This window comes from Eschscholzia californica, unplaced genomic scaffold, assembly GCF_041429995.1.
Source record: "Eschscholzia californica isolate CP2 unplaced genomic scaffold, dmEscCali1.0.p SCAF_3, whole genome shotgun sequence".
In the NCBI taxonomy this organism is placed as follows: Eukaryota; Viridiplantae; Streptophyta; class Magnoliopsida; order Ranunculales; family Papaveraceae; genus Eschscholzia; species Eschscholzia californica.
In genome coordinates, this window is record NW_028238420.1 from 23183621 (window position 1) to 23199608 (window position 15988).

The 15988-nt window shown below is 36.1% G+C and overlaps 1 protein-coding gene across 2 annotated transcripts; it reads right to left on the reverse strand.

The window, feature by feature from the left end:
- Positions 1-765: 765 nt before the first annotated feature.
- LOC147549093 (uncharacterized) lies at positions 766-13635 on the reverse strand. 2 transcript variants are annotated; one of them, XM_086670707.1, is made up of 13 exons: positions 13110-13635; positions 11142-11215; positions 10892-10975; positions 10668-10748; positions 7696-7776; positions 7017-7109; positions 6633-6812; positions 6436-6503; positions 6274-6325; positions 2851-2904; positions 2666-2758; positions 2194-2260; positions 766-1224 (listed from the first exon to the last, which is right to left on the reverse strand). In XM_086670707.1, exons 1-13 carry the CDS (start codon positions 13240-13242, stop codon positions 1133-1135), a joined length of 1152 nt encoding a protein of 383 aa, XP_086526833.1. In that variant the 5' UTR covers positions 13243-13635; the 3' UTR covers positions 766-1132. The 2 variants fall into 2 exon arrangements, with proteins under 2 accessions (XP_086526833.1, XP_086526832.1); XM_086670706.1 differs by having other exon boundaries at positions 888-2106.
- Positions 13636-15988: the final 2353 nt, after the last annotated feature.

Consider the following 15988-nt stretch of genomic DNA (forward strand, 5'->3'; position numbering starts at 1 on the left):
TAAACGTATAAGATGTAATAAACCGACTTCTTTTTTTGTTCACAAGTGATTTTGGATTTTTAGACTAGATTTCCTGTATTTTTCTTTTTTTGTAACTACACTTTTCGAAATATATTTGGATTCATCTATGATTCTCATATAGATGTTAAATTAACTTGCACTCTCATTAATTTTTTTTATTATACGAATTTGTATTCAAATTTGACACAAAGATCCCCAAATTCTCACCACAGCCCTGGATAGATAACCGAACCAAACCATAAACGGATTGGTTTGGATTGAGATTTGAAATAACTAATGTTCACCCCTAGTGTAGGTCATTCTTGACTAGTTAAAAGTAACTAATATTGAGAAGTTTTATAGGAGCCCCCATTCTTATTAAAAGGGCCCCTCTTGTGAATTCGGTACGAGTCCGCCAAATTCACAAAAATAAGTTACTGGAGTGAATTTCACCAGACCCGTACCAAATGGTCTCTCGTGAATTCGGTACGAGTCTGCCGAATTCACAAAAGTAATTTACTAGAGTGAATTTTCAAAAGACTCGTACTGAATGGTCTTATTGTGAATTCAATGGGCTCGTATTTCTCTTATGAGTTTGGTGCACTCATACTGAATTCACAAGGGGCTCTTTTAACAAGAATGGAGGCCCCTATAAAACTTCCCACTTATTAATCTCTGGGTCGAGAGTCTTGCAATGCTTCAACAAAGCAGTGGAGTAATTGGTTTGTCTTCCGGAAATGCCCAAGCTAAATACTAATACAAGTGACATAAGTCCACACCTTTGTTTCAACAAAAAAAAAAAACTTCACACCCTTGTCTCACTGACTATTATAGGGTCGGTTACTCTGTTCAACAAAAGAGAAAAACTAATGTAGATCAGCCCCTACTAAGTTAACTGAGGTAGATAGAAGAGACAACGGGAAAACTGTTAGTAGTTAAAATGAACAATCCGAAGATGTGCAGTGACAATTGCTAAAATGAACCATAAGCACTTCTGTCTAATTGCTAAGATGAAAATTAAGATTGGTTATTGAACAGCTGCTATAAATGAAAAGACTTTTAAGCTTATCTATTTCATCAGAACTAGATTTAATCCCTTGACCAGCAAAGAATATAGATCAAACCAAGTCTATCAGCTTAACTTCCCAATTTCTATCTTCTTTGTGATTATCTTTTTACCATGATAAACGACTGAATCCAATATTCCTGAAACTGTGAAAACCCCTGTAATAATAACTATAGTTAAAGAAGAGATGCTTAATATAATACTTGTTATAGAATTTTGAAGACCAAATCAGCAGATACTAAGGAAAACAAGTCCGTGGGAGCATTCGCAGGTGAGAAGTGAAAAGCATGGAAATTGAGAAAAAGGGAATTCACATCTATTAGAGACCAAGAGAAAAAACAGACTATAGTGGCATTAGAATCAGCTGTTTTTAATAACCTAAAAAGGAGTAGGGCAGAACCATGTACAAACTCTATATATTGAGTGTGAACTTGTTCAAACTATAATAAAACCTATGCAAGCCTTACGTAAATCATCTTCCGTAAAAGAAAATTGTCTAGGGAATTTCAGTCATTTTCCCCAAAACTAACAGAATACAATCACAATCTACAAATCACCTCATCATTCCATTGCATGGCTCCAGTTGCTTATATCTAGAGATTTACAAAAAACCACTTTGTTCCATCGGAATCTTCAGACGATTTAAAGGTTTTTTTGGTGACTAACGATCGCAACATAAAAAGTTGTTGTACTTGTTAATAATCTATTTACTTGAATTAGAAAATACTTGTGCGTATATCAGTCTGGTGATTTAGCACTAGGATTTGGAATGTTAAAACACTTTCTGGTTTGACAAGTAAAAGTAAAAAAGTCAACAACCTTTGGTTGGAGTGGTTACCAAGTTGGTTTCCACCCTTTAGGTCAAGGGTTCGAGACACGGAGTCATACCCCTTACAGTATGCTGACATTTACAATAAAAAAAGTAAAAGTAAAAAAGAACCGGGCAAGGTTTTTCAGGTTGCGCCTTGACTTGGCGAAGAAAACCCACAGGTGGGCGATGCCCCATGGGGGCCCTGGTCGGTCTAGCTGTTGTGACATCCCTGACATGATAATATGCATAGACAATGATAATTAAACAACCAAGCACAAGTCTGAAGTAATATAAGGAAAAAGAAAGATGACGTTACCTCCGACTATGGCACAAACGTTCGTCAGGAAGTGTAAAAATGAAATGTGTGTCTCGGTAAAGATCACCTGAAATATAAATTGGTTGATGAGTAACAATATGTACTCAAGAAAGAACCCCATATCACCACATTCTCAAATTGGGTTCCTCTTTGTATCTTATAATAAGCGTGGTTTACCTAATCAACATGCCATACCGATGTTACAAAAACTCTACTTGTGAGTTGCGACCCACGCACAGGAATCTCTGGCCCACTTTTGGTTATCTCAAAATTTACAACTCTAAATTTAGTGTACTGATATTTTTAGAATAATACACAATACCTTTTCCGATACCTATCCATTGTATATGCATCAACATGGTACACCACTAGTGTATTGCATAAACAAACATGGCAGTATATTGGGACGATTGCAAGACAAGTCTACTAGGAAACAATGAACCACACCAGAAACATGAGATAAATTCCGCACCTTAATTGGGGAAAGGTCATAAATGAAGTAAACACCAGGAAGAGACTGAGGGTGACCAATTTCTACGCCCCTATAGTGCTCTGTCACAGAGAACTGCATTATCCAGCCCCATGCATTTTGGTCAATTACAAGGAAATAAATGCAAGAGTCAGCAGAATTACAAAACTCAATGTGCTTAATATTACCTGATTTGTCTGGAGAGTTAAACCATTTACAAAAGTGTATACTGTAGGAACCACCTTCAAAGAAATGAGCGAACAAAAGTTACGAACTTTTTTTTTTGAAAAGTTTGAATTTATATTAACGGAAAGTAAAAGTTACAAAAAAATTGCGACGGAGAGCAATAAGAATGGCCTTGGAGGTATACCGAGTACCTCCCCCGATTACAAAAGGAGCAAACACCAGATAGCCTGCTCCCCCCACCGTCATAGGGAGTAGCAGCAAACAAAAACACAACCACAGAAGCTCTTAATAAAAACAAACAAGGGGGACTTATCCCACACCAACTCTGTTCGCCTTAAACACCACAAGAGAGGGTCTGCCACCCTCCCCACCTGCCCATGAAAGCTCAGCTAGACGCTTAGAAAAGGCTGAGAAACTATGCATCGAAGACTAGACTAAGCAGGCTCGCAAACATTGCTGCTGGAGCAACGAGCTAACAACAAAAACAACGGATGCATCCAAATCAAAAGCATCCACAATACAAATAAAACCACCAAACACTCCCCACTATGGGATAAGTTCCCCACCACATAAAGAGATACCCCAATCCTCCAAATTTTCCTTGTACAACTCACCAAGCTTAGTAACCTTACGAACAGCTATGTGCTTGGAAGGCCAAGACGCTTAGAAAAGCTCAGCTAGACGCTTAGAAAAGGCTGAGAAACTATGCATCGAAGACTAGACTAAGCAGGCTCGCAAATATTGCTGCTGGAGCAACGAGCTAACAACAATAACAACGGATGCATCCACAATACAAATAAAACCACCAAACACTCCCCACTATGGGATAAGTTCCCCACCACATAAAGAGATACCCCAATCCTCCAAACTTTCCTTGTACAACTCACCAAGCTTAGTAACCTTACGAACAGCTATGTGCTTGGAAGGATGCCAAGACCCCTGAAGATTGAGCTTAAAAGGTTTACTGACATGGAGAAACATCCCCCCTAACAATCGCATCCGCCTTAGACCCTTTCTTCTTCTTCTTCTTCTTCTTACTAGATTCCAGAAGGCTCCATTCGAGTGCATTAAGCTCTCGGCACACCCTAGGAGTTCTTTGTATTCTTACCGTATAAGAAAACCCCTCCTTACGAAGGGCTATATCGGCACCAATCCTGTCTGCCTCTTCTCCTTCGAACGTTTCCACACTGAAAAAGTATAATTCAAATTTTTGCATTTTGTAATGTGTTCACCAATAGATCCTCATTTGAAATACTTCAGTCGAGTTTGGGATATAGAGGACAGTGCATGAAACTACAAGCGAAACTATTTTTAGGTTGAACCCGAAATGGAAATTTTTCAGTCATTTCAGTGGAAATATGTCAAACATTCGGTACTACAGGGACCTCTGTGAGTTTCTCTCTCCCAGATTCACTGTCATATAGTGCATACTTGATATTCAATAAAAACAAGCACCGAGGATTTCTAGAGTTTCCATCCCCCTGGGAGGAGAGAGAAGCTCTGACACAAGCGTTACTACGGCAGAACTCCGGTGAAACAGAAAGCTCCTCGCGAGACCACAAAAACCTAATCATAGGTAAGGCCATTGCAAGGAAATTGCTCTCTGGTATAGCTTCATTAGGTGACTTGAAAGCTTGTCTCAGGGAAGAGAACTTGAAAGAACAGGCCTATCCTCTTTATAGTTACTCAAACAACGCTCCAATCAGTCTCTGGACTGGGTGGAACGCCGCTTAGCGACTAAGAACAAAGGCTGGTAGTTTATACAAAGCCTCGTATTTACCATGGAGGAACCTCGACGACCATTGAAAATAAATCTTATTCCCTACTTCGTCTTAAAATCAGTCGGTATCATATCTCGGAAATAGGATATTACCGTGAATGGGTAATTAACCTACCTTTTGAGGCCATTGGAAGTTTGTCCACTTCCATGAACAAGATGGCGGAAGACAGAGCAAACAAGGATTTAGGTGGGAAAATGAGCAGATTCAGAGATGGAAACTATTTGTGGCTATGGGGAAGTATGGAGAATAACCGAGGGGAATAAATATGGGCGCATAGGTTGGAGAAGGGGACAACACGAAAAAGTCGATCTGTTTTCTGGCAAAGAATGCAATGGTTGGCTGAAGATGGCGGTAACGCTAGGCAATTTTCATAGGGGGCACGGCGGCACGCTCGAGAAAGATAAGTCAGGGATGTAAGAATGATAAATAAAAAACAAATGCATGGGATAGGAACTTTAATGCAAGAAATCTCTTCTCTAACACTCAACCATCAGTTCCGCACACCCAATCAAGGGACAGAATAAACCATCACATCAATCAATTCCCTGGTTGGGCCAACAAATTTGGATTTCACCCATCCAAATTGGATTTGAAGTCCAATTACTTGGAGACTGAAAACCACTCCTCTTCCTCTAACCCTTCAAACTTCTTCTTACTTGGTTACTATTGATTGGGAAAAACAAGTTGTGTTAGAACTAGATCCTCCATCGGAAAACTGGACAGAATCCTTAAAGGTCATTCTCAACTTCGAAAGAGTTGATATTCTACCTTTTAAGCAAGGAAGGGCAATCTTACAAACTAGTGCTTCGACAGAGGTCCTATGGCAGCTTGAGTCGATAATCTCTTCATCTTCAGGATGGAAGTTATCATTTCGTAAATGGACACCGGAATGCAACTCTCCTAACAATCCTCTAGAAATCTCTATCAAGCTCTTTGGGGTTTCATTCCATCTTTGGAATGATAAAATCTTCACTAGCCTAGTAGAAGATGCAGGAGAAATTATCGAAATACAAAGATACTCTCAATATGAATAACTTGAAGTTTGCGATGGTGAATGTCAGGTGCAAACCGGATGCTTTCATGCCTAAAATTTAAAAAGACAGTCCTGGTGGTCGACGGCATGAGATTTTAGGTCACACCGTAAACAGGGAGTCAGGGAGTATAGGGAGAAGAAACACCAAATCCGTCCGTTAGAGTCAACAACAGAGCTAGCGGAGGTCAACCGTGCAGCTAATCAAAACAAATTAAAAGGCAAGAGGGTGCTTCCATTAGACTTATGTGCTCCTGGTGGGAACAAGACATCCCACGAGGGAAAATCTTCAGTTGACCATAGCTCTGACACTGCCAGAAAGGATGAAATGGTGAAAGACAAAGGAAAAGCAAAGGGTGTAGAAATCACCCCCCTATATAATGTAACTTGTGTTCTCGGACACATCTTTGTTTTATAATATTAATTCAAATTAATTAACAAAAAGAAAATCGGTACTACAGGGAAGTGCTATAATTTTTTTTTGTCTTCTATACATATTTTATTGAATGAATTTATCTTCTCTATTGATTTGGTTAATAGCTCTAGCTATAGATAAGTAAATCTTAATTTCCAAGTCTTTTGCAACAACTATATAGATCATTAAGCATGCTAACCTTTATGAAATACTGGTAAACTCCAGTTGATGCTTCTTGTATCCATTGCACCCTGAACGTGCCAAAGAGATAAGCATCCAGATATTAAGTATATGCACCATGAAAGACGATGAAAGTACCAGTAGATTAAACATACTACTTCGTTACGGTAGAAACAATTACCCATCAAGAGGATTTTTATCTCCTGGATAATGCTTTCTGAAAGACAATCTGTTAATTCGGTGACTAATCTGATGCAACAAGAAAATTTATAGGATTATAAGAAAACAGAAAATGTTTAACCGGTATTTTTATTCATTTGCATTCCATTTTATAGGGTTTTATCAGACTGAATTTCAGGTATTGGTCGCGAAACTTACGTTAAAGCTATCCTTTTGGAAAGCTAGGAAATCATGTCCATGAATGTTTGATTGTTGGAAGCCTTTCCCGGGAACAAAATGAAAATTTCCAGCTATTTTATTTACTTCCAAGGAGCCAAATATGTTGCATCCTTCACCTTCTTCGTCTTTAATTTTCTGGATGAAACCTTCTCTGTGACACTAAATGCACGCTGAAGTTAGAAACGAATATCAAATATAAGATTAAAAAAGTCAAGAAATGAAATAGTACCAATCCATCTCCATTATTAACTTTACAGTTCTTTAGGTGTCAAGAGCTTATGATTCATCATGAAAGTAAACTAAGTAGGATAATTTACTTAATTCAAGTGTCAAAACCAAAGGAAATAAAGAACACCAAAATACCTGGTCGATTAAATCAAGATTTGACATGCCCCATCCTTTCTTTCGATACGCTTCACGAACCTCTTCACACGAGTTGCAACAATCCTCATCTGACTGCAAAAAGGTTTATATATTCAAAATGCATTAGATATATCGTCAGAATAACACTATAATTCCATAACATGATTAGTGTGAATTTATCTTGAGAGGCAAACTAATTCGAATTTGGGAGCAACATTAAATTGTCAGGATAAAGAAAGTTACATGCATCCTACTACAATTACCAAAGGTCTTTCAGATTGGCATAATATCTACCATTATTTAACATCCCAACCAAGGAGAGCCTATTTGATATTAGACAAAGAAACATCAATGACAATTATTGGAAGTACCCATTATAACGATATTAGGGTGAACTTGACATTGCTGTTTTGAAGTACATGAGAGTACTTATCTATAATTTTTTATTTGAAAATATCTGTTGGAAAGAGTGTATGTGTTTCATGAAAAACAGTGCTCTGCTCGTCTTGAAAGCGATCTTTTGACAGTTTTTTTTATCATCAGTGGTTCTAAGTTATACTTAAAGGGGGAAATGAGTGGTCCTTCTACTATAAAATGCAATTGATAACATAGATCATCATTAAGCGCTTATTATTTCATAAAAAAACACAAGTAACTGAACACTGAGCAGCAAACTTACCACTTCTGCTCCATAACATGACCCACAATATGTTTCGTTGTGTTCAAGCCTCCCTCCATGTCTTTGTAAAGGCTTCTCAATCTGAGTAAAACAAATAGGAATTGAAGAACTAAAGATTAAATGCACGGAAAACCTGCGCTGTCTGACTCAGCCGACTCGGCCGCGTTACTCGGGTTCGGGGTAGCCTGAGCCAATCCCTAGTCGAGCCCGCTATCTATGGAGTAGGCGAGTAACTCAACTAGGCTCCGCCAGACTCTGCCTAATCTAGCCGAGTCAAGAGTTACCCACTGAGTAGGTGGGTCAGTAGGTGACTCATTTTTCTTTAAGAAACAATGCACCTTTAGAAACCAATTTCGGCAACCGAAACTATAAAAATCAAGGAAATTTAAATTCAAACTTCAAAGACGCTTTCAATTCGAAGATGTCAGAAGCTTATATAAATCAGCTCTAGGAGATTTTAGTTAAGTTACGTTGTTTAGTTATTTATGAATTGGCTTGATTTTTTGGAACATATACTTCTCAATAGTTGATACTTATTTAATTTATGATATTTAGTTCAGAATTATTTCTAGGTTGTTATTTTGAATTTTGAGCGTTTAATTTAAAGCATAATAGTTAAGCTTGTGTTGCCTAAAAATACGATATATACATATATATTATTATTATAATTTAACTGTATGCAAAAGTAATTTATATCTAATAAGCATAAGTACCTACACTCCAATTGACTCGGTAGTCGGTCCCCACTCGGGCCTAGCCCTTGGTCGATCCCGAGCCCGACCGCTTAATGGAAAACTAACAAATTTGTTGCCTTCGTGGTAGCCATTAAGATACTAAAGTAGTTGCATCTAAAATAAAATTAATATGAAAAAGAGTTTAACTAATAGTGAAGAGACATTTTAGACGGATGTATTTGGATAAATGGATTGGAAGAAGTGAATTATTCATAGAAGTGATCCACGTGCACAATAAGAACTTGAAATCCTATACCTTACTAACAAAGATATGGAGTTAAGCTACAGCGAGGAGACATGGTCTAGTTCCCATTACTAGTATGAACATGTTCCCCCTCCAATTTGGATTCCAGGAAACCAGTTTATTAGTATTGCAGATGTAGGTAGTTGGTAGAACTTCTCATTATGGCATGGATTATGCAGTAGATAGGCACATCATATTTCTCTATCATTATTTTATGCAATGCTGACGAAAAAGTTAATCAGGTCTTGATCAAAGCAAATTATTGTAGATTTAAATCACAAGAAAGATAAGTTTTTCACAGTACAATAAATATATATTTACATTATGTATTCTTTAGTAAGCAAGTTCAAGGTATATGTGATTTATTTCACTTCATAGATCCATATACTCAATTTCCATTCCCATTACTTTTATTTGATGTATTTCTACAATATTTAGTTACTTTTATCAAAAAGTACAAGAACATCATTAACACACCAAATATATAAGTAGCTATATCAGATATACATGCTGTTATTGATTGTTTTGTGTTAAAGTGAAAAGTAGGAACTATGGAGCACAAAAGAACACAATGGTGGAGAGGAAGTGCCAATTTTTGTTACAAATCTGTGCAGGAGTACATTAAAAGGTAGAAAAAGCATGATCATTGTCATTACAAGGTGAAAGGAAAAACAATCATAAACATGAACCAGAAAAATTACAGACCACGCAAAAACGAACAGATTGATAAGCTCAAAACCAACGTATGAAACTCAGTTTCAGTCTATTTTTCGGTTGGATTAGAAATGAAAGTGTTTCGTACCTATATTTAGGTCAGTGTGGAAATAACTATTAACTTATAGCAATGATGAAAACATTAAGCAAACTATGAGAATATGATGTAGTTCTTTACTCTAATAATAATTGATGAAGGGCAATAAGAACAATTAGTAGGAGTTTGTTACGATACTGTTGAAAAGCTGGTACAGTAAGTTTTATTATCATATCTGTATATTTGTTATCTATATATGTATATTACATTAATTTTCCAGAATTTCCAATGAAATTTACGAAATCTGTCTATTTCCAATCAAACAGAAATGAAATTTTACAGATTTACTTCGCATTCTTTCCACCAAAATGACCGAAACAACGAAATATTTCTAATGCATTGATATTTTCGTACTCATTTTATCCAACACTGTTGTGATCAAGAGGTATGGAACTAACTAATCAATTTAATGCTAAGTGAGATGGCAAGATTAATGCTGAATTGAATCGCCAAGTTGCAACTTAAAAACTCATGGCCACCACTACTCAAGGACGAAATGAAATGGAAGTAAGACGGAAATAGGAAAATCTTTTAAGCGAAGGAAGAAACACGTGGTTGCAACAACTAAAGGACCAAATAAAATGGAAGTAAGACAGAAATAGGAAAATCTTTTAAGAGAAGGAAAGTATGAAGGGACAAATGAATTAGCATTGTCGTTTTTTATACACGAAAATGGTGAAATTATTTAAATAACCACATGTAGGGTCCAGAAATTTGGAAATAAGGGACAAATAAAACAAGCTAGGGAATGGTTGTTGTTGTTGTCGAAGGAGAATCATGGGTTTCTACTTGACCCTTAAAATTCAGTAAGAGAGGAAAGTAGGATTATCCCTTGAATGTGATTCTACATGGGATTCATAACAATGTTGTAAGATACAATGACAATAAACAAATGGAAGGATTTCAAAATCGAGAATCCTATTTTGAAGATTTCTTGATACAGCAAAACAGATACACGAAAGGTATTATTGTAAAACAGCTAAAACAACTAAACAATCTCAATCGTGGTTTGTAATGTTTTTCCTCTAGAAAAGTGCACATAACGACGATTATTTCAAAAGTCAAAATGTCAAAGTTCCGCGATGAAAACAAATCATATATAGATAGTCATTTTCTCCTCATCTTTAATCAGTTAGAAATCCCCAAAATTATCTCCTCATCTTTAATCAGTTAATAGACCAACCTTTGGTGCACCAATTCCATCCTGCCTTGAGTCAATTACATTGCCATGAGAATCTATCCTGATCTTAGTTATATCATGTTTCTGCAAGTAAAACAAGGTATATATTTTGAAACGATGACTAACAGAGACCATTTCATGTCCAAAGGACTAGCAGAAGCTATTGGATTATATAAGAATCCCCATATCCACAATGTGGTAGAAGAGGCTATGAAGGCAATACATACTATGTCAAGATGTCGCTCTCCACTTATATCCATAGCGTCAAGACTGAGAACGGTACATGCAAGGGCAGGAAAAGTAACATCAAACTGCACATTTCAAAACAAAATGGCATCGATAAATAAGAATTATTAGTTTTCAGAATCTGTTTGAGATTTTAGAAGCTTATTTACACGGTTCTTTGCTAAATTAAGACAATTAGATGTCTAGTTGCAAAGCCAACCCATATAACAGATAAAAAGCATGGAGAGTTACATTGATCTGAAGAGTTTCTCCTCTTGATGTATCTACGACAAGCTTGGTTTCAACAGTTCGATGAAGATATAATCCTGTAATTAGTAGAAAGGCATTTAGGTCTTTAAACTGTTCAGTCAATTTAATGAGAAGTAAAATGCTAAAACGTTAAAAACAGTTCTGTCTAGAGGTCATAAGTAAACAAGGTGGGAACAAACTCCAGCTATCCAACAGCATATACAAAGATATAGTAACACACTATCACTAGATCCATCAATAATATCCTAATTTCCAGGTACTTGATTGGACGCAACTATTTTCTCAATCATTTTCTATCTCTCTTAGGAATTGGGTAGGGTGGCGGAAAATTTTGGCTTCAACTGAGATTTAAACTAACCTAAGAAGCAGGGAAGTGGGATATGGACACATCACTAACATAGTAGCACAAAAAAAAAACTTTAAAAAGATGGACATGGAGAAGTGCTTAAAGTAAAAATACCGTACATGAACGCACATGATCCATTTTAAAATGCAAAATTCAGAATTCAAATAAACACGATGTTACCAAATTTGTGCCAATATACAACCACCAAATCTAATTCTCAAGAATGGAGAAGATGGACCACCAAGAATCGGTGTCAACAACAAAAATATTAATATTTATTGTTCTTAACAGGAATAGTGATATATCAATCAAATAATAACAATAATATTCTATTCTAATATAAGAATTAAAACTATTACCATCAACAGAATTCTTATTTGTGTTGTTAGGAGTTCCTCATCTTGAAGCCTACCACGGACATTAATAGATTTGATCGAAAAAGGATAATGTCTCCCAACTCCCATGGAAATTATTCCAGTCTACATTACGAAATGGCGGAGAGTTCGCTCACCAAATGTAGCGGAGATGTTATCTATTCTTAGTCTCTTGACTCTCTTCAAATTATCCATTTCAATATCCTCAACAAAGTATACTCTATTCTAATATAAGAATAATAACAATAATATTCTATTCTAATATAAGAATAGAAACTATTACCATCAACAAAATTCTTATTTGTGATGTTAGGAGTTCCTCATCTTGAAGCCTACCACGGACATTAATAGATTTGATAGAAAAAGGATAATGTCTCCCAATTCCCATGGAAATTATTCCAGTCTACATTACCAAATGGCGTAGAGTTCGCTCCCCAAATGTAACGGAGATGTTATCTATTTAGTCTCTTCAAATTATCCATCTCAATATCCTCAACAAAGTATACTCATTAACTTCAGTCCTACGGTCCTACCACTTATCTCACAAAAAATTAGTTGTAGAATTTGGTAATGAAACCTGAAGGAGGTGTAGTGGATAGGGATTTCGAGGAACGTTCATGGACAAATCTCGTAGACATTTCAGGACATTTATCGATAGACAAAATGTCTTTCGGAACATTTCAAGACATTTTCAAAGACATTCTCTCTCCAAAAGCTCTCCAAATTTACACTAAAATTTCCATGAAACTAACTTTTCTTGAAATGTCTATGCTTTCTTGTCTCAGACCAATAACAGAGACATTGAGAGACATTTGAAATATCTCAAACAAACAACACAAACATTAGGAGACATTTCAAGTGTCTCAAACGAATAAGACAGACACTTTAGTATATTTGACATTTCGGAACATTTGAAAAGTCCGAGATGCATGATAGAGACATTTCAGGATATTTCAAACAACTAATAACAAGGACATTGGTGGGCATCGGTGGACATTGCCATCAATTCCCCTTCAATTTTTTTTCTTTTCCTTATGCTCCCAATTCCCTGCTCTATTATAAGTGAGCCAAGATATGTCAAAATCAGGCTTTGTTCGATAGAAGAAAGAAACTTTATTTTGTGTTCCAACAAATTGCAAATCAACCACTTAAAGCCAAAGATGAATCAAGGAAATGGTGACATAGAAAGAGAAGACAAGATTAATCAAAGTTCAGAAAGAAGAAACATACTTAGTTCGGAGAAGAAGAGCAAGATCATCACAACGGTGGAAGCCAGGGTGATAACACCTCCAGATAGAGTTCTACTGTAAAAATCCTCATTGATTTTTGGATATGCATCTAAGCTCTTTAACTTCGTCAACATCTTGTTTCTCACTCCTCAATACAGAATAGAGAGAGAGAGAGAGAGAGAGAGAGAGAGAGAGAGAGAGATTTCAAGAGAGTAGAAGGATTGAAGAAGCAGAAAAATTACTCTCTTCACTCCTTACAACAATGATCGAGACCGTAGTTAAACAGAAACAGTGGAAGAGAAAGAATTTCTGTCTCTTTTTATCTCTAAAACTTAAATTTGTAAGATGGTTGGAGGCTACATTTGTTCTTTCTTCTGGTGTTTTCTCCATTATTTCCTTCCAATTTGAGAGATGTCTAAATATTTTCTCTCTAAAAAGGTTTGATTCTCTCTTTTGGTTCCAGAATCTCGGTAGTAAAAAAATTGTATTGCTTTCCTTTTTCTTCCTTACAGAAATTCTATCCACCCCACTTTGTTTTATTTTTTTTAATTTTTTTTAACTTATTTTAAATTGATTTTTTTTATTTTGTTATTATTTTAAATACTTCTTTTTTAAGTATTTTTTTTCTAATTTTTTATTTTTTTTTTTGTGTTTATCTTTTTGTTTTTATCTCGACGGAATAATATCACATTTTAATTCATAATCGAAATCTAATAATTTATAGTCGAAATTTAAAATCAAAATTTCGCACACGTACTTCGCACACGTATATTATTTTGATTTGGGAGCCCCGGTTGGGAGCCCGACGTTGGAATCGAGAAAAGCCCCGGGGATCCCAATATTCAAGGGCTCTCAAAATTGGGAGCCCGAGCCCCACATCGGAGTTGCCCTTACTATCCTCCAACGGCCCAGCCCCCTCCACCTGAGAGCATCACCAATGCAAAACTCTAATCTTATCTTATTTACTTACGTGACGTAGTTATTTTTGTAAATAAATAATTAATTATTTAGAAAATATAGAAGACTAGATTTTTATTAGTTGAAAATCAAATATTTATGAGTTGGACAATTAGAGATATCTCAAGAGGACACTCTAGAAATAGAGTGTCCTCTTGAGATACTTCTATTCCACCCTCGACAGATCATCTTTGAGATCTTAGTTGAGTTTTGCATTGGAGATGATTTTTAAGAAAAACTCCGAATATCATATGTGGTACTCCGAATTTCTAAGTTTGAGTTTTGCATTGGAGATGCTCTGAGTGTTGCATTGGAGATGCTTTGATGTGGTGACACTTAGAAAAAAATGAAGGAAATGGACAAAATATATGCTCAACTTAGATTTACCCCATAATTCAGGAGCAACTAAAGGCACCTGGCGGGATCGTTGTTTGCGTTGGGTGCCTTTTTAGCACCCAGTACAGACCGGGTGCTTGGGAGGCACCCAACGCCCCCTCCCCCTCACTTAACTGAAGCATTTCTCCTTCATAGTTCTTGTTTCTTTCACATATTCCGCAAAAATAGATTTAAGGATCAGACTGATATTGAAGTCATCAGGCTGAGTATCTTCTCCATTAATTTGTTTCTGATCCGCACTCCTTTAAAAGAAACTTGGATGAGAGAACAGAAGGATCCTTTTCTTTTTATATCACTTGATACATCAATTTCTACCATCAGATCTCCTCCTTAAGAGTCATAATCAACAATATCCGCATCATAACTTTCAATTGTTTCCTTGATATCTATCTCCATGAGGAAGGTTTGATGATTTGCAAGCTCTCTTTCAGCTCCATTTGTAATCGATTGGAAGAAATTAATCACCATGGGTTTCAAGATCTATGATAACACCAAATTTTACTCTATCTTCTATATCGTTGTTACTTGTTTATCGATCTTTTCCCTAGGTTTGGCAAAGATCTCTACATAGAAATCCATGTCCATTTCTTTTATTTGAGGAGGTGAACTTTTCTCAGGATTGCTTCATCAGACTGGTTAGTCTGAGACCTTGTCTAAGGTTTCAGACTGGTTAGTCTGAAACTTATCGAACTGCCCCAGGTTCGAAAAGTTGCTTTGGGTTTCGGACATATCGATCTATTTCCTTTATACCCGAGTGGCAATAGATGTTTGGGGTCAAAAGAGATTGACTTTGGTGAATCTCCAGATCTCCTCCCCCAGATGCTAACAATAATTTTTCGAGTGCTTTTAGCCGTTCCTCCATAATTTTGTCAATTAGATCCATTGGCCCCCTTCATATAGATTTTTAATTGTCAACACTTGGTTGCCCAAGTGGTTTAAAGTGTTGACAGAAACTCCAAAAATCTGGTGGGCCTAGGTTCGATTCCCGCGGGAAGTGGAATCTATGGTTATTGACTTAGGCTTTTAAAAGTATAAATAATATAATAAGTATGGCGGGCTTTAGGCCTCTTTCATGTTGTTGGGATTCAAGTCTCTTTCACTATAAGTTTAACTTAGGCGGTTATCGTGCATATCACATCTTTATGATGTGTCAATTCCTTATAACGACTAACGTAGATCGTAGTCAATTTTTCGAAAAAGAAAAAGATTTTTAATTAGGTCTTAAGTGCATAAATTTTAGGGGGTGTTTGATTTTTACGCTTGTTAAGTAATTCTCATTTATTAAGTGTGGGCCGACAATTTTAGTCGTTTGTTTTTGCACTTAAATAAGTGAACATCACTTCTAATTAGTGATAAAACAAGTGCAAAAAAAAGTAAACTCTAACTTGAAGATTTTTTTTTTGCACTTACTTCAGAAGTTGTAAAAATCATATTTTTATCCTTTTCCTAATATATTAATGACCAATATAATCATAACGAAAAGCAAATCTTAAATAATTGATAAACACAAAAAAAATTTATGACTTC